General features: G+C 41.4%; 2 protein-coding genes and 2 long non-coding RNA genes across 7 annotated transcripts in view; 2 read left to right on the top strand and 2 right to left on the bottom strand.

The window, feature by feature from the left end:
* Positions 1-3,711: 3,711 nt before the first annotated feature.
* LOC308570266 lies at positions 3,712-6,929 on the bottom strand. Its single transcript, XR_014001057.1, has 2 exons — positions 5,200-6,929; positions 3,712-4,579 (listed from the first exon to the last, which is right to left on the bottom strand). It is a non-coding gene; the product is annotated as an uncharacterized lncRNA (long non-coding RNA).
* A 182-nt stretch (positions 6,930-7,111) lies between these two features.
* LOC308570152 (uncharacterized protein) lies at positions 7,112-21,780 on the top strand. 3 transcript variants are annotated; one of them, XM_081164926.1, is made up of 14 exons: positions 7,112-7,217; positions 8,475-8,510; positions 10,596-10,644; positions 10,740-10,806; positions 11,822-11,872; positions 15,439-15,466; positions 15,728-15,758; positions 16,206-16,263; positions 17,081-17,111; positions 18,323-18,359; positions 18,717-18,752; positions 20,295-20,330; positions 20,956-20,983; positions 21,635-21,780. In XM_081164926.1, the coding sequence occupies exons 1-14, from the start codon at positions 7,127-7,129 to the stop codon at positions 21,647-21,649; spliced, it is 594 nt and encodes a 197-aa protein (XP_081021052.1). In that variant the 5' UTR covers positions 7,112-7,126; the 3' UTR covers positions 21,650-21,780. The 3 variants fall into 3 exon arrangements, with proteins under 3 accessions (XP_081021052.1, XP_081021053.1, XP_081021051.1); XM_081164927.1 differs by having other exon boundaries at positions 7,172-7,373; XM_081164925.1 differs by lacking the exon at positions 7,112-7,217 and adding an exon at positions 7,855-7,898 and having other exon boundaries at positions 8,437-8,510.
* LOC308570286 lies at positions 11,783-12,710 on the bottom strand. The gene is made up of 3 exons (XR_014001078.1): positions 12,609-12,710; positions 11,949-12,151; positions 11,783-11,916 (listed from the first exon to the last, which is right to left on the bottom strand). It is a non-coding gene; the product is annotated as an uncharacterized lncRNA (long non-coding RNA).
* Positions 21,781-22,539: 759 nt separating the features above from the next.
* The window catches only part of GSDME (gasdermin E), a 34,079-nt gene continuing 28,888 nt past the window's right edge, over positions 22,540-27,730 (top strand). The window contains exons 1-2 of one of the 2 annotated variants that reach the window (XM_081164062.1): positions 22,548-22,671; positions 24,401-24,438. The gene's annotated coding sequence lies outside the window, so the exon portion shown is untranslated. Of the gene's footprint in view, positions 22,672-24,400; positions 24,439-27,730 lie in introns of both variants that reach the window. The other variant, XM_081164061.1, reaches the window with a different exon arrangement.

Below are 27,730 nucleotides of genomic sequence, written 5' to 3' on the forward strand. Positions count from 1 at the left end.
TTTGAATTAAATTGTTCCACCTTTGTCATTATTTTGTCATGTTCATTCTATGCTTGGTTCAAATGTACCAAGCACCGAATCTCCTCAGTTTGGGGCTGGTGCAGATTTGATATATTGGATGAGTAAAATTAGCTGCTTTTTCTACTGGTCTACATTTTTTTCTGTTCTCTGTTACCCTATAATACATAAATATACAGAACAGTGAAAGTTGTTTTTGTTTGGGAAAAATATATAAGCAAATTTCTTGTATTCTCTAAACCGTCTGAAGTAGTTGGAAGGAGAAAAATAACAGTTTAGGGTGCTGTGAAGAAGGTGGATTGGATGGTCTCTCTCCATACTGAAGGTCTTTGGGAAATACAGAAGGAAGGAAAATAAGCTAGCTTTCTCTTGTCAATAAAACATAATCAGTGTTACTGCATATCTTTTTTTACTTAAAGCAACTATTTTTTCACCTAAATCTAAGGACAACAAAGCTATTGCTCTTCTCTACTTTTCTCCCTATTTAGCTGCCACATTAATATATTTCCAAATTCTTTAATATTGTTTTGATTTTTTTCACACGATCTTGTTAGACTCCTTGCAAAAAAAACACACAAAAAAAACAACAACAATCCTGGCCTCCTTCAGTAGAAACTAGGTGAAATTGTTATCATTTCAGAATCAGGATGATCCTTTAACATTTTGGTTTTCAAGTTACTGTTCAGAGGTTACTCTACTTCACATGAACGCTTGATTGCTACAAATATTTCATTGTTCAAATGATAATCTCATTTGGATTGGGAAGGTACTTACTTTAACCTGCTGGTGGACTGTATCATTATACAATGGGTGTTTTCACTGTTGCAATATTATTGTCTTCCAGTTTTCTTTGTTTTTTTTCTTTTTATACCATGAACTTGCTATAAAAGTTCTGGCTCATCTTACTGTGTATCATATTATGTATTTGATCCCCTGTAACTAGTTTAGTTAGATGTTAATAAATTTTACATCTCAAATACCATCACACATCCTGGTGTTTTGTGTTGCGGTTTTTAAAATTCCATTGCAGTCTGCCTTCCAAGTAGGCAGTTGGAAGCCTGATGCGTCATATTTATACTCGCCCCAGGATATCACCATTGTACATTTTGCCAGGCAAAAATCCTCAACGGTTTGCTGTAACATCTGCGCGCTCTCCAGATTAATGAGGCGAATGAAAGAACATGCCATAGAAATCCCATGCCACAGCACAGATCAGAAAAAATACAGATTTCATGGAGTGTAAGAATGCACACAGTCTTAATTAAGTTGGAAAGAAACCCCGAATATGACGCACACTAGAACTTGCTCAATCTGCAGGCCCAGGTAAGCAGGCCCTTCAAATGAGACACTTCTGTTCGTTTTATTCCTTAGATAAGCAATTCTGGGGAAATAGACAGCTATTGATGGAGCTTCTGGTCTGCTCAGTGTTCCCAGTCTCCATAATCCAGAACAAATAGATCAACCTAAGACAGTTTTGGCGAACCTATGGCAATCGTGCCAGAGTGGGCATTCAGACCCATCTGTGGGCATGTGTGCCATCGCCCCAGCAGACAAAGTGACCAGCTGCTCCCCCCCACACACACACCAGTGCTGGCGGGAAACGCTCCCTAGAGTGTGTTCCGGCCACAGGGTCATTGGTGGATGTTGCATGCCCCCCACTTCTGTGATCCGGAAACGCTTCGACCACAGTGGCATTGGGAGGAGTTGCACACCCGCCAACCAGCTGGCGGTCTGCTGTTGGTGGGTGGGCAGGCGCATGCTGGCTGCGTTGACATGAGGGATTTCAGCTTTTCTAAGAGTGCTTAGTGATTTTCTGTATTCTTCCCCTAAAAAAAAAAGCTGCAGAACGCTGTGCAATTCCCTCCCCCATAAAAAGCTCAACAGTTTTGGGCAATCTTCCCCCCAAAAGCTCAACAATTCTGGGCCATCTCCCCCCATTCTCTAAAATTTGAGTCCCCAAATTCTTAGTCTTGGACACAGGAGCGTAAATTGCCGTGTTGGCACTTTGTGATAAATAAGTGGGTTTGGGGTTGCAGTTTGGGTACCTGGTCTCTAAAAGGTTTGCCACCACTTACCTAAGATGGCACCTAGTAGGCTCCTTGACAGTTGGAAACCATTACAAACTGGCCAGGCTGCCACACCTAATTTTCACGTTGCGTGCAAAAATGTGTTTCTCTCATCTCTGTCCATCTTCTGTGCTTCCTATGGTGATCTGGAATTCTATTTGTGCCTGAAGGGTTGACCGTATTGAGCCAAAGATCACATGGCACAGCTCTTGCTGGACAAAGTATTGTGGTACCAGCACCAAGAAAATTGCCTCAGTGATATAAAAAAATGTCTTCGGGATTACATTTATCCACTCCCTACATCCTCCATTGCCCCACCTTCCTCCTTTACCAATAGTTTACTGTGCAACAACTTTACCCTATGCCAGTCTCCCAGATGTCCAAAGTGGGCAATTTGAAGCACACAAGGATGGTCATTGAGGTCTCCTCATGTGACTTGCAGCTCAGAGGTGTTTACTGCATCCTGAAACTTTTTTGTGTTATTGGTTTTATCTGTATGATGTAAAAATGACATGAAATGGAAATGAGTTTAAAAAACAACCATTAAGGTGCTACCAGAAACCACCTTCCTCGTGTGTGTGTGTGTGTGTGTGTGTGTGTGTGTGTGTGTGTTTGTTTTATGAGATCCTCTGGGTTTAAAGCAACAAAAGATAGTGAACTTATTGCTAGTGGAAAGAGTACAGGTTTGCTATTTTGCTTGCTCTGCTGTCAGCTTGGCAGCAGCTTTGACATGCTGCCATATCCCAAAATAAAGTCGAGAGATCATGCTACTGTATTTCTCCCTATTCATTTCAAAACTGGGCTAATAAAAAATCTGCCATTTATTTAGCCCTTTGACAGTGTTTGGTTGCCATATTTCAAAAAGTAAAAACCAGGACACCCCAAAAGTTGTTAAGCTTCTTTTAGGGCTCAAATTTGTAGAAAAGTAAATTGTTGAGCTTTTTTCCCCAGGCCAAAGAGCCACCTTTTGGAAGTCCTCCCATGGATGTCATTTCTGCCTTTGAAGTCCCAATAATATCCTGGAGAATCCAGACATATGGCAGCCCTAACAGATGAAACATGGAAAAGGGTCTCCTCTGCTGATCTTGGTGCACAAGCAGGTTGATATGGGAAGAAGCATTCCTTAAGAGTTTGAGACCCAAGCCTTTTAGAATATTCCAGAGGCAGGCATAACCTATGAAGGGGCTGCAAATGCCAGATACTTTGCAGATTACTTCCAGGTTGGCTTTGGCTTATGTGTGGCCTGCAGTGCTATTAAAATATTATAATTTTTTTGAATGCCCATATGTAGCCACTAGATGTCACCAGAAATCACATAAAGTGTATTGCTTTTGTAGAAGAAGAAATGAATGACCTTAAAATTATGCAGTTTTTGGTGGGGCAAGAGTCAAGTACCGTATATGGTATATCATTGGAGCGTATTCTATATTGAGAGTTAAAATTGAGCACCATGGCAGCCTTAAAGTAATTCAATCCCAAGTCAGTCTTCATTCACCTGAGTTACAAGCTCATTTGGGAATCATTACTAATGTTACAGAAATCCTCAGATCAGCAGCTCCCAAGTTAGAGGTCAAGGTACACTAGTGAGTTGAGAGAGATCTGAAGAGTGCATTCAAATTTGAAACAACAATCTATGCCCTTTGGAAGAAGTGAGGAGACCTAGCGCAAGTAATAGAATCAGATTTAATTGGGGAGAAATTACTGGCACCCACTTTCAGTGAAGACACAGATCCTTCAATGCAACATACTTGAGGTAGCATGTGGTCTGTAAAACTCCATAGGAGAGCTTGCTGTTGTCCTGTTCTGCCTTTAGAAGATAGGTCAAGCAGTTGCTGTTTGGCTTGGGTGATCCATGAAATCTCCCACGGAGAGCCTCAAGGTCCATAAATAGCAACACCCTAGTGGTCCTGGGCCCTAAGGAAGTTAGACTGACTTCAACCAGAGCCAGGACCTTTTCAACTCTGGCCTGGTGGAACGCTCTGCCTCATGAGACCAGGGCCCTGCAGGATCTGATTTCTTTCCTCAGGGCCTGTAAGACAGAGTAGTTCCGTCTGGCCTTTGGCTTGGAGCCAATTTGATTCCCTCCCTCTCTTTCTTTTTTCCTTTCCTTCTCCTCCTGCGATGAGGCTACATTTTAATATTTTAATGTTTCAATATTTTAATGTTGTATTTTAATTTTGTTTTTAAGTTGTAATCATTCAACTTGTTTTTATTATTGCTTGTAAGCCGCTCTGAGCCCGGCCTTGGCTGGGGAGGGCGGGGTATAAATAAAAATTATTATTATTATTATTTTATTATTAAATAAACTGGATTTCTGTATCTGCTGCTGATAGGCAAGGAGACCTCGGGAATGAGTGATCCCTGCTCTGCTCATCATCTCCAGGGCAAGAATATAAGTGCACTAGGATTCTTTATGCATCCCATGCTGCAGCTGACTGGAGTCAGGGAATCCCAGAATCAACACCATTGCTCAGAAAGAAGAGTCCCATGACTGCCTGTGTAGCCTTATGAGGCTTTGCCCTCGGGTGGGAAAAATATTGCACCTGGGAAAGGGAAAATGGGAGTCAACAGACACTCAAGGAATAGTTTCGGAGAAAAAGCTTTTATTTCTACCATTCATGAACTGGTAGAAGGAGCAAGTGTGATAACTCACAAAAAGCACGCACGAGTTCACAGTCATGTGCACAAACATATATACCCTTCCAGTTCCCTCCCCCTTTCTCCTCCTTCTTCCAGAGTCCTGCCCATGAGTTTCTCTGAGCATGAACAGAAAGCTGTCTTGGGACTCTTGGCACCCTTCCCAGGAAAGGGGGGGGGGTGAGAGCCAAGGGGTCGAGGAGCCCTGGTGGTTCAGCATGTCCAAGATGTTGCAACCGAATAAGATAAAAGTCAGTTCTCAGGCCTGAGTATTCTTGGCAATGACAGAGCCTATTCATTAGCCTTTTGAAGCCTTCCCATGCTGATAAAAGTAACAGTTTTTCCTATGTACCAGCATCTTGTGAGAATCCACAGAAAAACTGTAGTTGTGGATTTTAGGAGAGAGAAAGGGGATTTTGGACAGTTTTGAGGCCCGGCGTGATTTCACAGACAGGATTTGCGTATCCTGTCCCTTCACCTGGGAAAGGGGAGGAGAAAATTTTGGAAAGCAATGTGAACAAAGCTATCTTACAGTTGCAGGTGGGATGGCTGATTGTGGTTCTAGGGACTGGTTGAGAAATTTTGAGCTGGATTCAGACGAACTCAATTCCTGTTTAATTTAAGAGGGTTTGTTAAATCATTACTTATTTGTCCCATTGATTTCAGTGGCATCCAAGTTTAATGGAACAAGCTATACATGACTTGATAAGTCCCACCGATTTCAGTGGAAGCGAAGCACAACTAACACGGGCTGGTTGCAACCAATATAAGGAAGGATGAAGTGAGAAATCAGTGAAAGCCAAATTGACAAATGGATTTTCAAGAGTGTAGCTCACTGGGGGCCTTTAGCTAGGTTGAAAAATAGCCCTGGATTATTTTGGGTTGGTTTTTAATTGGGGTGGGGAGCTGGGAAAGGAAGTTTGTTTGACATTCACCATCATCTAAAGCAAATATTTATACTGAAGTCAAGTTACATGGTAACATAACATGCATGAAACAATGGTTTATCGGATGGTTTTTAAAAAAAATCTTTTTTATGACTAAGCCCTAAGGCAGCAAGTGTTTGAAAAATACAGATCCAGATGGTTCCTAATAAAACATGAATGAGGCCAGATGGCTCTTAACAAAGTACTGCTGAGGCAAATCTTTTAAGATATATCAGGGACTATTGTTCAAATTTTATCTGAAATTCACAAAAGTGAACAATCAAGAAATGAGAGAGCAATTTGTTTGATCTTCATAACATGCAGGTGGTAACCACTTAGATTATAAAGGTGCAACTATATTATCTCTGTATTTGTGTGCCCTGTGGTGTCTATTGCTCACAGGCACAATACTCATCCTGCAAAATAATTCCCTCATGAATGTGAGTTGTACAAAAATACAAATCTGTTCCAGTGTTGTTCCCTCTCACTTAAATAGTTATTGTACAGAAAAAATGATCCTGCATAACTGTGTTAAGTTTAAGCCGTGTACATCCTTTCTGAAATTCTTTGGGGAGTGGTCCCTCTATCTATACTATATGCCCATAACCTTCTGCAAGGATTCATGCTTTTTGTATACATGAGCAAAAAAGGCCGATCTGTTGCAATAGTTGGTAGATACTACTTTGGTAAATTAGCCTCTTGGACTATGACACCTGGTGGCTGAAATAAATAACTGACACAAAGTTCTGAATTTTGTTCGTGAGCAGATCTGGCAGCAAGCAACCAAATCTCTACCAAATCTCCCATTACTGTATTATCATAGTCCATTGATGTTATTTCTTTAGCTAAACCTTCCTGGAATGCTGAAACGACAGAACCCATTGGGTTGTATGTATCCAGTGCTTTTTTTCTGGGGGGACACATACCCCTAACATTTTTGTGAATTGTACTTTTGTCCATTTACTGTATTTATTTTCCCCGATCTGAACTATAAAATGGTAATTTTCTGGAGTCGAAATGAGAGTACCCCTAAACATTTTTTTAAGGGGGAAAAAACCATTGGTTGTACTGTATATCTGAGGTGCAAGTAAGAGAGATTCCTTTGGGGGTGATTCCTTTACAAGGAAATTAATATCAAGAGGGTTTTGTTGTTTTTTCCTTCCAAACATTCGGGAAGAAGAAGATAATAATTCCAAGGCCGCTTGTGATTCAGGCATTTGTGATCTAACTCGCAGTCCGTTCAAATCCACCAGTCAAAATCCCCAACGATATTCAGTGGCAGGTAAGGAAGCACTGATTTCAACAGGACTTCCCCACAGACTGACGTAGGAAACCCTGCTGCCAGGTGCGTGGCTGCGCGTGCGCAGTGGGTATAGAAGCGCGCGAGCCCCAGGGCCACCGTTGGATCCTGGCGTCCCTCCCCCATCCGGCTACCAACGGGCGTTTAACGCTCGCCTGGCCCGGCTCCGCCCCGCGCGCATGCGCATGCGGACCTCTGGCTTGAGAGGCGCGGGAAGGCGTGGTGGAGAGGCTGGTGGGCGGGGCAAAGAAAGAGCGATACACTGTCCGGGTGGGTGGAAGGGAATAGTAGCAGCAGCTAATCCACGCTCTTCCACTTCATGGTCCCCTTATTTATTTTTATGGTCCCCTTACTTTATTTTACAAGACACTTTCAGAAAGGCAGAGTGAGCTTTCGAAATAGAGGGTGGTAGGGGAGATATGGAGGGTGAGAGGAAATTTATTATTGTTATTATAACGCATGGATTCCCCCTTATTAACTTTCTCTATATGGGCTTGTTTAAGCAAAAAAGGGGTACAATCCATTAAGGAATGCAGTACAATATGAGATCATAACTCCCCGAACTTCAGAGCCTGGGAAGTCACCCAAAGATATAGAATTTGGCATAAAATTTGGCTTTTTTATTGTATAATAATTTGGAATGTTTTAATGTGGATTTTGTTGGATTGTTAAAATGGAAAACTTTACATATATATATAGAGAGAGGGTGAAATCCTTAGGGCTAAATGGGGCTGCATTTTTATGCACACATACCCCAAAAAGAAGAAAACACCCTGAGGTACATGAAATGATTCTGCCCTCACTTTCCTGGAGCTGGGGAGAAGGGCATATCATACCTCATTCAGTTCACCTCCACCTTTATGGATTTAAAAGGTTTCAGCCCCAACTTGCCACCTGCCAACAGGCCTCCAAGGCAGCCGGCATGAAGAGTGGTTGGGGCAACTCAGCCTGGTGTGTGGAGTGTATATATAATGAAATTATTGTTGTAAGTGACAAAGCAGTATACTAAATTTAAGACAAAGTTCTCTCCTCCCCCCTACTTTTGAGGCATGCTTATTTATGGTGAAGTAGGTGTTTATTTGTTTATTAAATTTGTATATCTCCCTTCATCAGTAGATCTCGGGGCAGTTCACAACTGAAATTAGTGATTGTAAATGAGGGGAGAGGGATTTATTCCAGATTAATTAGCAGAGTGCATGAGGGTGTGACCTTTTTGTAATTGTATCACCATATACAGAGACAATGTTACCTGGTATCTAATCTGGATTCTGTACATCTGAAACATTCTGTTTCTTCTTTGTTGCTCACTGCCAATTGTTCAGCTTAGTTATAAAGTTGCTATTCCACCCCCCCTCCAAGTGCAGTTAATAACTTGTCTTGACTATATATAAATTAGGGTATCGATGCTCCTACACATCTTGCAAGCATTTTAAGGATTGCAAGATGTGTGAACAATAATAGTCTTTAGCTGTAGGTTGTGTCTTATCAGGTTTGACCTGATGGCTTCATGTTTATTCCTGGTTCCAGGTTTTTCTTTTAAAATGCCACTACTTGAGAAACAAGGTAAGAGAGACTTATTTAATGCTACTTTTTAGTATGGTGAATACTAAAGTGATCAGATATGCATCATGAACTGTTAATTTCTTAAAATGGTTGATTTCTCCACTCTAGTTATGTCCCAGTGGAAGGTACTTTTGCAGGGCAAAATGTGATACCATCAGATAATATCTGTTGTTCCATGTATATTCACCATAAGAAGGGCCACTGTTGCAAGCAAAGAGTGTTTATAAATATAGAATTGTACTGTGGTGAGTGTTTTGCTAGTTGATTAACAGCTCTGGCAATAATTTTAAGAGCTATTTTATTTGTGTGTATGATATCTTCTCATTTATAGGCATCTTTTAAAGCTCCCCTTGGGTAACCCTTAAGCCTGTTGCCAGGTATTGTGAAGGATTTCTGTAAAAGAGATCTTATTTGGAAGACGCACTGTGTGCAGGGCACCCCGAGCTGCCCTCTTTATGTATTTGTGGCCAGGGAGAGGTGGAAAATACTGTTAAGTATGTATTTATTACTCCATGTATAATTGTCCTAGGGATAGATTTCTCAGTGTGAATCTTCAGAATTTCCTTTTTGAATGGTAGGAAGAAAAATTGCACTTGCTGATGGATATACTACATATAAGGTTTCTGCATTTCCTTTAAGAGCACAACAGATTAAACAAAATTTCATTTTACAGCATGGGTTCCAGTGTGCTAGGGACTGGTTATGCCAAAATGTACCTCAACTAACACTGTATTTTTGTGATGATCAATAGCTTTTAGCAAATAAATTTGACTGAGTGATAAGGAATTGTAAGTCTAGCTGAAAATATTGTATTTAGAACATACTGGCCCATGGCAGTGATCTATTAACACAACAGCAGCAACAGCAGCACAATAACAAGTCTGCTAATGGTGGTTAACTAGGTGTCTCAAAGTCATTCACAATTGGGGTTTCATATTAATATCAGACACTTTTGACCTCTATGACCCAATTTCACAAGATGCAGAGTAAGAGCAAATTCTGAAAGTCTATTCTGAGTGGAACCATTTGCGATACAGATTTGAATGATACCCCATGTTAGCACCTCACTGCATGTGAAAAACTAGTGCATTAGGGACCAAAGTTTTAGCCTAGCCATAAAACATTCCATGTATGATTTATGCATGGAAATTATCAGATTTTTGTCATTTTCCTGCATTTTGAAGTAGAACAATCTAAGGCAGTATCACATGCTACTTCTGCAAATGATGGGCCACACTGTACAGTCTCTCGAGATGAGGGATAATTGCAGCTCAGCTATAAAGGTCCATCCTGCAATCCGTCTTCCTATTTTAAAATCTATTGATCCTAATAGTAAGTGGAAATGTATTCCAAGTGTTGGTTCTTCTAGATATGATAATTTAAGGAAAGGGTGCTCTATATGTAAACTGCCCTAGAATCTCTTCTTAATGGTGGTCTATAAATTTTTCACAGAAATTAATGTAACATTGAATGATCATGTTCAAAGGAACTTGCAAAATGATCCATATGACCTGGTTCCATAAAATTGCTAAGGTGTGTGTGTATTATTATTTGAAAATGTCAAAGCAACTAGTATCAAAACTAGCAGATATGATAAACTGAAATACACTGTAGAACAGAATTAATCAAATAGATGACATTCTTCCCCCCCCCCCCCCACAGGAAGCATTGTGCATCAAACCAAGCACGTCCCTTTGCAATTTTCTGCAAGCAGAGCTTCTGAATTTCAATTGTATTTGGCATAAAATGGTCTGATTCATGCTGGTAATTTCTCATCATGCTAATCATCAACATTCTGCAACTGTTTCTTAACATCCTGGCCTCCTTCTGTGACATTTTGCCACCATTCCCACAAATATAATTCTTTATTAGCACTTTGCCCTCACTGATATTCTTAAATGTTTTTATCTTGTAAACTCCACTCTATCTCATAGATCTGAGTGGGGGTTAATATATATTCAGTATTATATGCAGATGCAGTGATGAACTAACTTATGTAAGCAAGTAGTACAGACACAAATATATTTGTCTCTAATTACCTGTTTGTGATAGTATAACCTACCATCTCTGCATGTTTAACCATAGAAAATAGTGAGCAGATGCTAGTGAAAAATGAAACCTATCTGCAGATTTTGTAAGTACTCCCATTTGAAAGATTGATGTGACTTTTAAAAATTAAATTGTATGTAAATTAAAATTCATTATAAAAATGGAATTTTTTTATTTAAGAAAAAACAAGGACCAGAGAAAGAGGCTTGTACATGAAATCTGCACCTTTTTGGACAGCAGCCAATCTGTAAGTAATTCATGAAACAAATCTTGCCCATGAAAATGAAAACTGTGTATATGCAGGTGAGGAATGTCTTGTGGAGCAATGCTTAATTTTATGGGTGCACTTTAATTTTCCCCGTGTCTTTGTGTTGTGTGTGAGAGGGTAGTATCTGCTCAGAGTAGATGCCAAAGTTAATAATGTCTGTTAATTTCAGTGGGTCTACTCTGAGTAAAAGTAACACTGGATACAACCTAGAAAGTGTCTTCTTTGAAATAGTTGGTAAAGCCCACTTGCATCTCTTTTCAAAATATAGATTCTGCCAAGAACTTTTACCCACTGGCTTTTACTGTACATACAGTTACTCCATTATTAGCGTAATACGTTTGGCATATACTCTGAGATACTATTATTGCACTACATAGCCTAGGACTGTGTGCTCATGAGTCCTGGCTCAAACTGAGCCCTTGGAGCTGCCTATGGCTTCCTTGCGGTAAAGAGTCAATGGGCGACATTTTAAAGCTGCCATAAAATTTGGACTTTTGGGGAAGTGGATCGTATCTGTTTTGGAAGGCTATGGCCAATACTAAACAAATTAAGCAACATTGCTACTTAAAGCAATCCTAACCATGTCTACTCACAAGCAAGTCCTGATGAATTAAATGGAGCTAAGTCCCAAGCAAGGGGGTTAGTGTTGCAACCTAAATTATTCCACAACTTTTTCAGAACTTAGTTTAAAAAAGTAAAAATATTTAAGTGCCTGCAAAAAAAAAAAAAGAAGAGAAGATAATAATAATCTACATGCTTGGCCACATGTACCTATATATCAGTTGAAAGCCTAAGCAGTGGATGTTTCTCAGAATTGTGATATGTCAGAAGCAAGTTTGGAACCGCCAAATTCCACGTATAAAGCAAAGAGCAACCATTAAAGCCTTTGGAAATACAACAATTATCAGAGAAAAGCAAACCTGAGCTTTGAGATATGTTACTTGGACTGCAACAATAATGTTTTGTTTGGTTGTGTTTTTGTTTGTTTGTTTAGGTCCAGGAGATTGATGCTCTGAGAACAGAAAATAGGAAGCTAAAAAATGCGGTACCTATCTGACATTTTATATACATTTATGGCTGGCTTAAAGCCTTTTTATATACATTTATGGCTGGCTTAAAGCCTGTTCCTATGCTTCAGTGCCAGGGTTGGAGGTGGTTGTTTTAATCAGAACTTTACTCCATTTGATGGCATGGGTTTGGTGGCCAGAAATAATCCCTTGCTTGAGTTCTGAATTAAATATTAGTTCCAGAGGTAATTATGCCAGTTCATAGGATCTAAGGCAGTAGTTCCCAATCCCCCACCCAACAGACCTCTTGAAAATAGCTGAGGTACTTGGCGGACCGTATAGTTAAGCCATGGTTTTCCCAGTAGTGATGTATGGAAGTGAGAGCTGGACCATAAAGAAGGCTGATTGCCGAAGAATTGATGCTTTTGAATTATGGTGCTGGAGGAGACTCTTGAGAGACCCATGGACTGCAAGAAGATCAAACGTATCCATTCTTAAGGAAATCAGCCCTGGGTGCTCACTGGAAGGACAGATCGTGAAGCTGAGGCTCCAATATGCTGGCCACCTTATGAGAAGAGAAGACTCCCTGGAAAAGACCCTGATGTTGGGAAAGATTGAGGGCACAAGGAGAAGGGACGACAGAGGACGAGATGGTTGGACAGTGTTCTCGAAGCTACAAACATGAGTCTGACCAAACTGCGGGAAGCAGTGGAAGACAGGAGTGCCTGGCGTGCTCTGGTCCATGGGGTCACGAAGAGTCGGACACGACTAAACAACAACAACTTGGCGGACCACTTAATGACTTTTCTGCCTGTTGTAGCCATTGTAATGCACTTTGCCAAGTGCTGTCTGATTTTTAATTGCATTTTAATTGCTTTTATTTCTTACTTATTGTATTTTAGTGTATTACAATTTGAATTCCATAAAATCCAAATTGTAATACAAAATATAAGAATTTTTTTAATAAATCAATTAAAAATCAAAATGAATATGTAATGCAATTGATGTGCCATGTACTGTTTTCAACTACAAATCAGTTAACATGCCACACACCACCTGAATGAAGCTCGTGGACTACTGATGGTCCATGGACCACAGTTTTGGAACCCCTGATCTAAGAGGAAATATATCCTACACCTCAAATCTGCCTGTTTTGGGCAAGATGTTGGAGCATGTGGTGGCTTCTCGACTTTATCTTAGACTTAGTTTTGGATTATTCCAGTCTGCTTTGGGGATGGAAGCAGATTTGGTCATGCTGGTGGATGACTTCTGCTGGGAAATAGATGCAGAAAGTGCTACCCTGTTAGTTCTTTTGGACCTCTCAGTAACACTTGAAGTCATTGTTTATATGGGTTGAATTTAGGATGCATGTTATTCTTCCATGCCAGTGCGGTGTAGTGGTTAAGAGTGGTAGTCTCGTAATCTGGGGAACTGGGTTCGCGTTTCCGCTCCTCCACATGCAGCTGCTGGGTGACCTTGGGCTAGTCACACTTCTCTGAAGTCTCTCAGCCCCACCCACCTCACAGAGTGTTTGTTGTGGGGGAGGAAGGGAAAGGAGAATGTTAGCCGCTTTGAGACTCCTTCGGGTAGTGATAAAGCAGGATATCAAATCCAAACTCTTCTTCTTCCAGTCCTTCCTGGATAAGCAGCCATAGAAGGTGGTGTTGGGGAGCTACTGTTCCACTCCATGGCCATTGAGGAGCCGCAAGGCTGATTCTTTTTTAACGGTTGCAGGAAGTCATCTAGAGGTTTGAAGTGTCATCAGCGTGTGGATGACACCCAGCTCTGCATCTCATTTCTATCTTCCAATCCCAGGAAGGCTGCTGAACTCTTGAATGGGTTTCTGGAAGCAGTTTTGGTGGGGATGAGGACAAACAACTTGAGACAGGATGGCATGTCCCATTTTGCAGCTTGAGGCAAAACTGGAAGTGCCTCCCCCCTCCCCATCCTACTGCCGCCACAGCATCTCACTGAAGCATCCCTTACCTAGGTTGTATAGCATCATCTCGACATAAATTGGCTCCAATGCCAGCATCACTTCTCTGCTGCTGGCAGAAGCAATGGGGCATGAGGGGTGCCTCATGGGTGAGCTGGCTTTGACCTGAGGCTGCATCCAGATAAAATGGAGGTATTTTGGTAGTGAAACTGACTGCTCTGGAATGAGGTTTACAGTTTATCTTTGATGGAGTTGCAGTCTCCTTTAAAGACCAAGTGTGCAGTTTGGTAGTTCTTTTGGACTCAGCACTAACAGGATAAGCTCAGCTGGTGGTGGTAGCCAGGAGTGCTTTTTTGCAGCTTAGACTGGTTTGCTAACTGCAGCTTTATCTGGAGAAGTTAGACATTACCTTGGTTATCCATGTGCTAGTCATGTTCTGGCTGGACTACTGCAATGCACTCTAGAGAGCCAGTGTGGTATAGTGGTTAAGAGCGGTAGATTCATAATCTGGTGAACCGGGTTCATGTCTCCGCTCCTCCACATGCAGCTGCTGGGTGACCTTGAGCCAGTCACACTTCTCTGAAGTCTCTCAGCCTCACTCACCTCACAGAGTGTTTGTTGTGGTGGAGGAAGGGAAAGGAGAATGTTAGCCGCTTTGAGACTCCTGAAGGGGAGTGATAAAGCGGGATATCAAATCCAAACTCTTCTTCTCTTCTCTTCTATGTAGAGCTGCCTTAAAATACAGTTCAGAAACTTCAGCTGATACAGAATGCATCATGTGATACCAATACTGTACTAGTTGTACTAATTGCTGGTGTGTTTAGGAGCTCAATTTAGAGTTCCGTTTTAACCATTAAAGCCCAAAATGAATTGTGTCCAAGTTATCTGAAGGATTCCCCCCCCCCCATACCAGTCTGCATGTATTTTAATACTCTTACATACCCACCTCTGAGAGCAATTAGGTTTGTAAGCATGAGGGAAAGGGTCTTTTATGCTGAAATTATTTACTAGCTGATCACTTCAGGAGTTCAGGAAAGTACTCAGACCCACTTGGTTTTGTCTGCTTTTTCTTGAGTTGTGATCTGTGGATGGCTTTTGTTGTAGTTATTTACTGTACTTTGTGGGATGGGATGCTTGTTGATTTTTTAGTGGTTAATTATTTTGTTCTACTGTACAGTGGTGGCTCACAAGACGAAAAGAATCTGTTCTGTGATTCTCTTCGTCTAGCGGTTTTTTCGTCTTGCGAAGCAAGCCCATTGACGGATTAGCGGATTAGTGCTATTAGCGCTATTAGCTGCTTTTAGCGGCTTTTAGCGGCTTTTAGCGGCTTATCTGCTGATCGGATCAGCTGATAAGCGGCTTAGCGGCTTAGAAAAAGGGGGGGAAGAGGGGGAAACCAGCAGGAACTCGCAAGACATTGTCGTCTTGTGAAGCAAGCCCATAGGAAATTCCTTTTGCGAAGCACCTCCAAAACGGAAAACTCTTTCGTCTAGCGAGTTTTCCGTCTTGCGAGGCATTCGTCTTGCGGGGCACCACTGTATTGTATTTTAGTTGTATGTGGCCTTGGTGAGATTTTCCTCTTAAAGGAGAGGCTTAAAATATTTAAAATAGATAAAATAACATGTAAATATTTTGATCTAATACTGTTCTAATTCTTTTCCACATTAGAACTCCCGGCTGCGTTATAAAACAAAAGGTATGTATTTACAAAAGTAAACCCATTGAGGAGCATTCTTAGAGAAGCAGCATGTTTTATTTTGTGATAGGCAATAAGGCAATAAGGATGAAGATATATTCAAACAAGTAGGTTTCAAAGAGTAGGGGGGTTGTGGGTAAAAGAACAGGTAACATTTCTAGTGATTATTGCAATACCATGTTGGGAGGGGTACTTTTATCTTAAAATAGCAACTAAAATTCTACTTGCAAGGAGCAGAATTATATTTTTCTTTCTTCTTAGATTGGGCCCTAAAGAAAGAAGAATATGAAAAGTAAGATATGTTAACATGACATTTTAAACAACAGACTGTGGTCGCATCTAAACTTCCACTATTTTGTGGATATGATTCAATACACCTGGAAATTTAGGTTGCACAGTTGAAGTAAATTTAGCATTCTTGCACAACCACCACCTCCCCCCCCAAAAAAAATACTCTGGATTTTTTTGTGATAAGATAAGCGACAGGGAAATGTATGGAACTGTGTGGGATAACACTGACAATGAACAACATCATAGAACTTCTGTGCATTTCAGAAAAGAAATATCACACATACACGGGCTTGTGGTCTGTCAGCCTCCACCATTAGGCTAGCAGCTTGTGAATGCACATTTTATATTTGCTAAGCATTTTGGTTAGCATCCTTCGCATGATAAAGAGTAGCTTGTAAATGTAAACATATGAATATGAATTTGTGTTTATTCTGATTTACTTTCAAAGTGAGATTGAGAGGCTTTCGGGTGAGATATCAAATTACTTGAATGTCACAAACTTCTGGGTGAGTATAAATTATTTCAGGGGTGGTATATACACTTCTGAAAAAGTGATATCTGGTCAATTGGGTTATCAAGTCAGTGGGTTGTATCCATTGCTGTGCCATCAGAGTTCCATTGATTCAATAGGACTTCTGTTTGCTCTTCTCTCTTTGTCCCTCTCCCCAAATCTGCTCCAGAAGGTCTCCCAACCTAATTTTGAGAGTGCACGGAGGGCAGGAAAGGGAAAGAAGGTTCCTTTGTTTGCATGAAAATTCCTTGCCCCACTGGAACTGTAGCATTGGATACAGCCAATAGACTGGCCCAATCTAGCTAAGGAAACCCATTAAAAGCAAGGGAGCAACTAATGATAACTATGGACTTTCCATAGTACTTAATCATGACTACTTTTAGCATGTTGAATCTAGAGAATGGCAGAAGCTCTGGCCATGAATTATATACATTTGTTGCTCTTTACAGATACAGTATTAGAAAATGTTTTGAAGTTTAATTCTCCAAATGCAACATTCGTTCTTGGCTTCTTATATGCTCTCTGCTGAATGTTGTTCTGCTTTGTGTATGTGTGTTCATACATGGATAGTGTTTTTATGTTTTGTTGTTGTATTCCATCCTAATAGTTTTATATGTGTATGATTTCTTACTGAAGGGTGTCCTGCAAAACACACACACACAAAAACCCTTCCATAATCTAATAAATAAAACTAGGATTGGAAAGATTGGGGGAGTGACATGTCATGTATCACTTTCCATTACACTTTCCATTATAAAGACGGTTTGCTTGGTTTGCTGAAATATCAGTTAGATTGTCTCTTTCTTTTTTAGTATGAAGAGTCTGAGCTTCTCAACAGCCAAGGTATGTTGTTTTAGTGATTGTAAAGGACACTGATGTTTATTATACATCTGCTTACTTTTATCTTAATCTGTATGTCCTTCCTAGTGATCCTACTGTGTAAGGTGCCAAAATTTCACATTACTATACTAAATATTTTGATCCATTGTAATCAGCAATAAGAGGGGAATTTCAGACTCAACCTTCATATGATATGAAGGCTAAACCTTGATTCTGAACTACAGTGAGTTACAGTACTACTACTACTACTAACATATTATTATTATTATTATTATTATTATTATTATTATTATTATTATTATATTTATACTCCCACCCATCCGGCTGGGCCTCCCCAGCCACTCTGAGTGGTTCCCAACAGATTAAAAACAGAATAAAACATCACACATTAAAAGTTTCCCTAAACAGTCCCTCTGAAGGAGCAGGTATGCAGGTTAGAGGTACGTCTGGATCCATTGCTGTCACTTGAGACCCAGGTGGCCTCAGTGGTAAGCAGTGCCTTCCATCAGCTTCAGCCGGTAGTCCAGCGTTGCCCCTATCGGGACAGGGGTAGCCTAAATTTTATGCTCTGGTAATCTCTAGGTTAGATCATTGCAATGTGTTATATGTGGGGCTGCTTCTGAAGACAGTTTAAAACTGCAGCTGGTGCAGAATTCAGTAGCCAGTGGCAACACAGTTTGAACATATAACACCAATCCTAGCCTGACTGAACTGGGCATCAGTTACTTTCTAGGCCCAATTCAGAGTGTTGGTTTTGACTTATAGGGCCTTAAATGGCTCAGGACCGCAATACCTCAAGGACTGCCTCTCCCCATACGAGCCAACCTGGACCCTGTGATCATCATCTGAGGATGTTTCTTATGTGTCCCTCCACAAGAGGTCCAGAAGGTGGCAACACAAGAATGATCCTTTTCTGCAATGACTTCCTGTTTGTATAATGCTTTCCTCAAAGAGGCTTGCTTGGTGCCGCCATTATATATTTTGTCTAGGGCAAGATAAAGTGACTAACAAATTTAATAAATAAAATAAAGTCTTTGGCACTGGTTAAGATCCCTGGAATTCTTTCCATCTTTTCTAATGTTAGATGCTAGAAGTATCCTCCATCTTACGCACTTGCTGGCTGATACAGCAAGCTTTAGACTGTTAGACCAAGCAAAGAGATAATGAAAGATTCCCAGATGTGCATGTGTATAACATAATATTCAATTTTACAGATAAAAGAATTCTAAGTGAACCTAGAAAACATGTCAGGTGAGGGCTTGACTTTTTCACCCCATTATCTACTTACAGAAAGTTGTTCTAAGTGATTGACTGTGTATGAAGTCTGGTAATGTATTTTCTTTAAAATTCGGTTATTTTAGCTAAAATTCTGCAGCCACACTGATTAGCATAAGACTATAAAAAAATATTCAGTGACTTCTCACTTGTCTGTGGACATATTTTTCATATGTGCCTAATTGAAACACAGTTTTAATTAGAAAATGCCTTTTCCCTTTGAGCTCTTTTCCCCTTGAGCTATGTACCTGAATAAACTATCTGCTATTTTTTACATGTAAATCAATATCTGTGACTTTTTAAATGATAAGATTTTCATTTGAATATCCACAGCACTCAGACAGAGGGTGCTTTTGTGCTGGAGAAGAGGTAAGGGCAACTGCATAATTTAGTTTGTTTTGAAATTGCTTGTACGTGAGAGGCATATCCCTGGTGGAGTTTTCCCAAGGAATTAATGCTAGTTTGACTAAAAAGAATAAGATGATTCCTGTTTAGAAGCATGCTACGCATTTGCCACTTTCGCATAGTGCAGAGTGTGTATGTACAAATGCACTAGTATGTTCTACTGGAATATTTAGTAACTAAAAGGGAATGGTTTAGGAACCTGAAAATAACACAGCTTCTATTTAAACACCATTCCAGGTAATGGCAGGGTACATGCAGTTTCACATTCTCCTATGAAGTAGATGCACATTTATGACTATGTGGGATACAGAATCACTACATTTATTTGTTTTTGGCTGACTGACATCGGTGCTTACAAGCTTCTTGAGGCATTTTATATAGCCAATTGCTATAGCAATTACTTGTCTCATTTGGTTAGTTCTTGTTTAATGAAAAATAACATCAAAATAAGTTTCTTAAGTGGCCTCTGTTGCCAATGCCAGTTCCTCAAAGTACCTAAACACAAGCGGTTGCCAACTGCTAGTCTACAATTCTTCAGAGTATAAATATAGAGGTACCAAAGACTAAGTTTTTTTAAATTTTCAGAATTGTATCACCTGCTTTTTTTCCTTCAAAAAGCAGTCAGTCAAATCAGCTAAGAAGTGCAAAAGCAAGAGTGATTCAACCGTTAAGATACAAATCATTAAATTAAAACATCAGCAAAAAATGACATAAGGAACAGCACTAACATAGAACCAACAACAACATATTGCTTTAAAAAAGAGTGTTTTCAATGTTGGTGGGATATAAATATATGACTACAACCTAACTTATTGAGCAGGGATTTCCACATGAGGTACCACCACAGAGAAAGGCCTCTTGCATATGGTCATCAATTTTGTCTTAGAACACATGCAAGAGGCAGGGGTGGTTAGATTGGCTCCTGCCAAGGCATAGAGTGAAGTCAGTCTGCTTGCCTGTCTGTACACTTCCAGGGCCATTCCTTTGCTGCTCTGGGTGGCCGGATGAGGCGCACAGGCTCCTCAGGCAAAGGCACAAGGGACAGAGCACTGATACAGCTCCTTGCCAAGGGCACCAGGGAGTGAAGTTTCACCCAGACGTGGGTAAAACAGCTGATCTTAAATGATAGACAAGTTCACATTAGAGGAGACAGTCAAGCTTGACCCCATGCTATTTAGGGCTTGGTAAGTAATAACCAAGACAATGAACTGCACTCTTTTGATGTAAAGAATATGTAACAAACTTCCACAATGAAATGCTTAGAATCATATCAGATATGAAATTGGTATAGGCTGCAATCCTGTACCAATTTACCTGATAGTATGCCTCAACAGGACTTAATTCTGGTTTGATATGTATGGGATTGTACTATTACTGCAGGATTGACCCCTTGTTCATTTGGGGACTGTGGTATATGAGGAAGAAAGATTGAATCTTTCCTCCTGCTGTAGTCATGACAAAACTTACTCACTTGAAGGTTAATTTTGCTTTTATTTCATCCCACAGAACTGTTGAAACTCAGACTGGAGAAGATGGCTCTAGGTATCATACAGTGAAAAATTAATTCTTCTTTAAAACATTAATTTGATTCTCTGTGTACTTAAAATTAATGAAGCGAGGGGTTCACTAAATAATTCATGTACTTTGAGAATAGTAACTCTTTGGATTTTCCGTGAGGGTGACAAGGATTATCCTTGGTGGATTTTAAGGACAAGTTGCTACCAATTGACTTAATTTGGCAAAATTGCTGAAACTTTCGTATTCAGGTCAGAGAATGGTTGCTGTGGACAGGCAACTTTAGTGACAATAATGTGATGATACAGTGTAGCTATTGTGGTGTGGGGCATCCAAAACCAGCTAAATGTTGAGGCCTTAAGGATTTTGCACCAATTCTTACATGGCCACAAGTGTGGTCTGACCTGAATAGGAGAACAGGACACCTCTTACCACTCCCACTTTCTACCTTTTACCTCATTGTCCTGAAGACTCCTACAACCTTAAAGGGATTGGCAGACTGTAGTTCACAGTTGCATGTTCCATACAACACAATCCACAGTCTGGAATTCAAGATTGAGTCTCCAGCGAGTATGCATAGAATTGCAGTCATAAAGTGGTGGACCACATCACAGATTATGAACCTGATCTGTTATTATTTCCCCCGATTTAGCTATGTTGTTGAAGACTCATTATCACAGGTAAGCAAAGTGTCTGGGGCTAGGTGGGCAGCTGCTGTGCAATTCTTATACCTTAAATCCAACACATTGGACATAGAAAGTCATGCTGATTCTCTGCCAAACAATTTCTTGAATCTAAAATCTGATCTGCCCACTTTTTACAGCCATACCAGTCAGCTTGAAAATGTAGCTGTTTTTGCAACTTCCTGTGGTGGCAGCAAGCTGGAATCTTGTACTTGCAGTGTTTCTGTGTTTCTGTTGTGTTTGTCACTGCCTGTAGAAGAGTCCTCACCTATATTAACAATATGAAGCAAACACAGGATTGAGTATTTCACATTTTGTTCACTATAGTTTATTGTACTTATATTTTATGTATTCCTCCTTGATGCCTATTTATCCAACTATTAAAATTAGTTAGTAAATCCAAATAGTGAATTGTATCCAACTAACTCATACTCAGAGTAAACCTTCTGAAATCAGTGCATATGACTAACTTAAATCCATTGATTTCAACATGTCATATGACTTAAGTTGATAAAACCCAGTATATTTTGGGGGGTGGGAATCACAACAGCTGCTTAATCTAGGTGTTTATTGGTTGAAGTGGACTTTTTGTAGAGATGCTTAGAATATATTTTTTAAAAACCTTTTCATTTAATATTCTCTTTGCAGGATGAGTTTGAATAGCAGAAGTCCAGTGTGGTGTAACAATAACCTATTTGAGTGCTGGAGAGCTTTCATGTTTGACATTTTAAATTTTGGTGAACCATATTAAAATATTTATAGCTATATGCCAAATAAAGATATTTTAATCCTGCTATAGTTTGAGTTAGTATAGTTATTATTAATAAATTGTTGGTGTGAAAAGCATCAAAGGTATCTGTCTTCACTTGGACAAAATTGCATTTCTTCCGGTGCAGTTTAGAGATTGTTTATCAATACAGTAAAGCATCAAGCATCACATAGGCATTGGGTCCATAGGGGCTATGCATGATCTCTACCACATGTGGATAGGGGCAGCAGCTGCATGTTCTACTGAAAGCCACTCCTAAAGACTGAAATGCAAAACGTACTGTCTGTGACTGCATTGAAATACATGCAGAGTAGGCACTTTGATTACTAACAATTCTAATTGCAATAGGTTAATAGTGGATTCAGGGAGCCATTGTGTCTATTCGAGGTCAAACAGGAGAGTTAGGATTGCTTTTGACATCATTTGAGTATTTCCCCCTCCCTCGCATATGAGTAGCCCCTTCCCATTCCATGCTGGCCAGACTGACAACTATTTTTAGGGTGCTTCCTAATGGGTGTTTGTTGTAGAATGGGCGCGCCTCAAACGTGCGCATCTTTTACAGCGCATATTGTTGCCATCCAATGTCAGCCTGTCTCCCCACCCCACCCCATTTGATTTAATTTACCATCGCAGGAAGTAGCCTTAGTTAACCCCAATAAATCGGAGCAAATGCACCCTTTCCCTAACTCTACGCCCGCCCTTTGTCCTTCCACGCGCTCTCCCGCGCTTTTCCTAGCCAGCAGCATACTGGGCGGGGCGGGGGGCGGAGAAAAGGGCGTGGCCCCCGCCGGACTGGGCGTCGCGGCCTGGAGTGAGAGGCAGGCGCAAACAATGAGTTGCAGTCCAGCTGCGCCGAAGAGGGTCGCCCAGACGTCGGGTTCGCGAGCGGCGGCGCGCGGGCGAACGCGGAGCAGCCGTGAGTAAAGGGCCCTCCTCCGCGCGAAAAGTCTCCACAGCTCCCCCCCCCCCTTCGCCTCTTCCGTCGCTCGCGGAGTTCTGCCTTGCTTTCTCGCCTGTGCTCCCCACAGCCCTCCCTCTCGAAAGCCTCGCCTTAGAAAAGGAAAACGGCGGCAAATTCTGGACTTGGGTCCGTCTCTCTTGCTTTTCCTCAGGGCTCGCGCAATAAGAACGCAAAAGAGCCCCGCCGTTTGAAGGGCAAGGCTGCTGAGACTGCAGCCCTTGGACCTTGTCTCCTCAGAGGTCAAGGGGCTTCACGCTGCAACCTCCAGTTCCCCCCAAGTGGCCAGGCAAGGGAAGTCCACAAGCAGGCATAAAGGCAGCAGTGGAGGAGACGGCTGTAGATGGCCACTATGGCTAGACTCTGCCTCCACGGCTGGAAACCACAGGAGGCGCGAGGGCTCTCGTTTGTGCTCAAATCCTGCTTGCACTTTTCCATCCAGCAGCTGGTTGGCCACCGTGGGGACGGGATGCTGGACTCATCCAGTAGGCTCTTCTCAACTGATGATGTATATTGAGTAATATTGGCGAGTACATTGTTTGTTTTCCTCCTCTTCTTTTCTTGCCTATCTTCTGCCAGAGTTGCTGGGGCAACCCAGTCCCAATGGGCAGGGTACAAATAATAAAATCATCAGCATTATTATTATCCCCTGAGGTAGTGTTTGTGTGGTTCCCAGGTGGTCCCCCATCCGGGCATTAACCTACACAGCAGGGCCAAAACTAGGCTTTACTTCTCCTGGGTTCAGCTTGGCACCTCTCCCCCCACCCCACGTGCATTTGTGTACACACACACACAGGATGAAAGCCTCAATGGCACCCCTATGGAGACTTCATCCTGGGCAAAAAACCCAGCTAGTCCACCCCCAGTAGCTACGGTACTGTACACAGACTGGTTTAGCTTCACCGAGCTGGTGGCCTCGCGTGTCTCCAGATCATGTTGCAGTAGCCATTGATAAGCTTGCTTTTAGGCTTTCCATTTCCTTTTAAAGTCATCCAAGGCCAGCAGCCATTGCCACATCGTGCAATGGTCAATTCCCAATATTAGTTATGAATACTCTGAAGAGCTACTTCCCTTTGTCCTTCCTGGAACTTCTGTGATGTAATTTCATCCTGTCTGCTACTCGCCCCGCAACACACTAGAATTGAAAGAGGAAGACGAGGATCCTCTTTATCCATGTTCTCTTTACATAATTCTATAATGTCACAGCACCCCTAAAATCATTTTAAAATGTTTTAGCTAGTTTAAAAACTTACATTTTTGTGCGCTATGGACACTATATACTATATTCCATATTGAGTTGCTTCACCCTTTTCTTTTATACACACTCTTAAAATAGAATTGCTGTAAAAAAACACACCAGCCTTCACACACACATGCACCATTCCCTCTTCCACCCACATATTGTATACCAGTGATATGTTTTCATGGGTCTTATTTATACACAGCCATGCTGATTTTTCAGGCATGGTTTGTAGCCACACAACAGTGTTGGCCTCTTCCCCATACATAACTGTATAGCAGTGATGTAAACAATTTACATTTATCTGTATCTTTCCTTTCTTCAAGAAGCTCAAGGCGGTATACACAGTTTTGTTTATTTAAATACTTATCTGTTGCCTTTCTTGGCCAAGTTAATTTCTCTCTTTGCATGTCATTCACTCCGCGTTTGTTCTTCACAATGACACAGTGAGGTCTGAGAGATAGTGACGGCCCCAAAGTTACCAGGTGAATTTCATGACTGAAGTTGTGGATGCAGTTTTCATTACAATTGCCCAACAATATACTCTGCTGTGATTAGTCTTTCTTTTGTCTTCTGCCATCAATGCATTTCCACTTCAGGTTTCCTTGTAAATGCAACTGCATTAAGTATTGGTAGGTTTCAATCACTTGTTACCACATTTTTAAGTTTAGCAGTTTGGCTGGCATTACTGGGACTTGGATAAGTGTTTTATTATCCTCTCCTCCCCTGCGCCACAAGATCCTACATATGATTACTCAAAAGTAAGCTCCATTTAGTCCAATGGGGCTTATTCCCAGGTAAGGTGGACTCTCCTTCATTTGAGGTTTTTAAAAAGTGTTTGGATGACCATCTATCAAAGATTCTTTAGCTGTGATTGTTTAGCAGTGACATTGCAGGGGGTTGAACTAGATGGGCCCCTTCCAACTTTACAGTTCTACCATTCAAAATGAGAGAAGTCTTCATCTGTTACAGCCTTCTCTCACTGTGCAAATCATTTGAAATGTCTGTAAAATTTGGAACCAATTCATACATTTATTTTTGAGGTGCAGTAAAGTTCATGTGATGTCTTGACCACTTCATTTTCACCTCTGAAAATAAGGAGCAGTTTGTGTGAAAAATAAACTGTTCCTAAGAGCACGAGTGTATTACGTCAATTAAAAAACAGTTATTTCATTCAGGACTACTGCAGCTTTTCAGCTGTAGGGAATTTTGCACAAATGGCTCCCTGTGTGAAAATAAAAAGTACGAGGCCATCACACAAGGGTATTGCAACTTCAAAATAGTTATGTGAATTGTTCCTATGTTTGACTTGGAAGAACATATCCAGGGCCCTCCACTGCATTTTAAAAGAAGGAGAATGCAGGGCATCCTGGGAACTGTAGTTTGTTATGGATGCTGCAAAGGGAGTAACTACAGTTCCCAGGATTAGGGGAAAAGCAATGTACTTTAAATGTGCATCGAATACACTTTTAATGTATGGTGTGGATCTGCCCACAGCTTACTTTGTTTGCATTTAAAAGATATAATTTTAACTCAAAAATGTGGGCACAACCTACTGATGACTAACCACTTTCCATTATAATGGGGAATTTGGTACCCATATAATTCTCCCACTGAAATAAAAAATATTTGAGTTTAGTTGGTATGTGCTCTTGGAAGGGACTACAACTTCATAGTAGAGTGCAAAGGGTTTGAAATCCTGGCCTCTCCATTTAAAACCACCTGGCAGCTGGTGAAGTGAAGTACACTCTCCCTGAGACCTTGGTCTAGTGCAAGGCACAGGCAAACTTGGCCCTCCAGATGTTTTGGGACTACAACTCCCATCATCCCTAGCTAGCAGGACCAGTGGTCAGGGATGGTGGGAGCTGTAGTCCCAAAACATCTGGAGGGCTGAGTTTGCCTATGCCTGGCCTAGTGAATCAGAGTTGACAATACTAGGCCAAATGGACAAATATAGTCTTCCTTGCAGTAAGATTATGTGTCTTGTGTTTTTTTAAAGGTAGAATTTAATTTAAATTAGTAATTTTTTGGGGACGACAGACATGTTTTTAAGTGAAAGTTGGAATTGACTTAGTGAAATGGTTTTTGGAGGCACTGCTTTACAGCAGCCACAATCTTATTTCCAGGGGCAAATTATTGGGTAATTGTCTTTTAGCAGTAGTGCTGTGAGTTGCATCAAGGTACCATCGTGTACCCAATGTTGATTAACATCTATATGAAGCTGTTGGGAGTGGTGGTGGACTGGATGAGGGCCAACAAACTTGACTCTGAATCCTGGCAAGACGGAGGCATGGTGTGTTGGTGATCCTCAAGTCCAGATAACTGGTCAGTTGCCTGCTTTGGATGGGGTCGTACTCACCCTGCAATAGCAGGTTTGTAGTCTGGAGTGCTCCTGTGTCCATCTTTGCCTCTAGAGACCCAGAGAACCTCAATGGTAAAAGGAGTGCCTTTTACCAGCTTCAATTGGTAAAACAGCTTCAGCCATTTCTGGACCGCATTCCCTGTCCACTGTTGCCTGTGTGCTGCTAAACTCCAGGATTACTGCAATGTGCTCTGTGTGGGGCTCCTCCTGACGTTGGCTCGGAAATGGCAACTACTGCAAACTATGGAAGTTCAGCTGCTCACTGGTCACTGCCTTAGTACGTCATTGCTGAAATAATTCCTCTGCTAGTTAGCAAGTAGACAAAGTTTAGGTTTCGGTGTATAAAGTCCTATACAGCTTGGGACCAGGATACAGGAAAGATTGTCGAAATTTGTCAGGTGCATTTTGCAATTGGCTATTGGCCACTTGCAACCAAGTGAAGATGCTTGGGTGCCAGGATGATGCCTGACATCTCCACCATCTGGAGGTGCGTGCCTGGGGATCCTTGGATCTTGTCTGTTTTCACATACTAACAACACATCCTGTAGAATTCTATCTGTGATATTTTGTCTGCACGATCAGAACGAATTTCAGCAACCAAAAGATCATATTGAAAAATAGAACCTTTGAGCTGTCTGGCCCGCAAACAGCAACTAGACATTCCTTTTTGGCCACTTGTAACCCTGGTTTTAGAGACGCGGGTGGTGCTGTGGGTTATACCACAGAGCCTAGGACTTGCCGATCAGAAGGTCGCGGTTCAAATCCCCGCGATGGGGTGAGCTCCCGTTGCTCAGTCCCAGCTCCAGCCAACCTAGCAGTTCGAAAGCACATCAAAGTGCAAGTAGATAAATAGGTACCCCTCTGGCGGGAAGGTAAACGGCGTTTCCGTGCACTGCTCTGGTTCGCCAGAAGCTGTATGCCGGCTCTCTCAGCCAATAAAGTGAGATGAGCGTGGCAACCCCAGAGTCGGCCACGACTGGACCTAATGGTCAGGGGTTCCTTTTTAACCCTGGTTTAAGGAGCCATTTGGTGCCTGGCTTACATATCAGCATTTCTAACACTGCTCCCCCATTAATATACCCAACTGACCATTGTGAGCTACAGCTGAGGGCCTCATGCTGACATTATTTATGTGTTTGCCATCCTGAGCAAGTGCATATAGATTGAAATAATGGTGGTAGTAGTAGTAGTCGTCATCGGCGTAAGGAATTTCCAGCCTTCCTTTAGCAAGTAGTTTAGTGTGTGTTAGAATGATATCTGGAAAGCCCAAATGATTGTTGAGGGTGGGGCAGACTTTCACTATAATTCCCACGCAGAAATATTCTAGTGCAGCAGCTTGGATATTCATTCCTGCACACAAGGGTTCCTCCACAAAACAGATGGTTGGCACTGCTAGCTTTGGCAGCGCTGATCAG

The sequence above is a fragment of the Podarcis bocagei genome (assembly GCF_964188305.1).
Source record: "Podarcis bocagei genome assembly, chromosome: 12".
Lineage (NCBI taxonomy): Eukaryota > Metazoa > Chordata > Lepidosauria > Squamata > Lacertidae > Podarcis > Podarcis bocagei.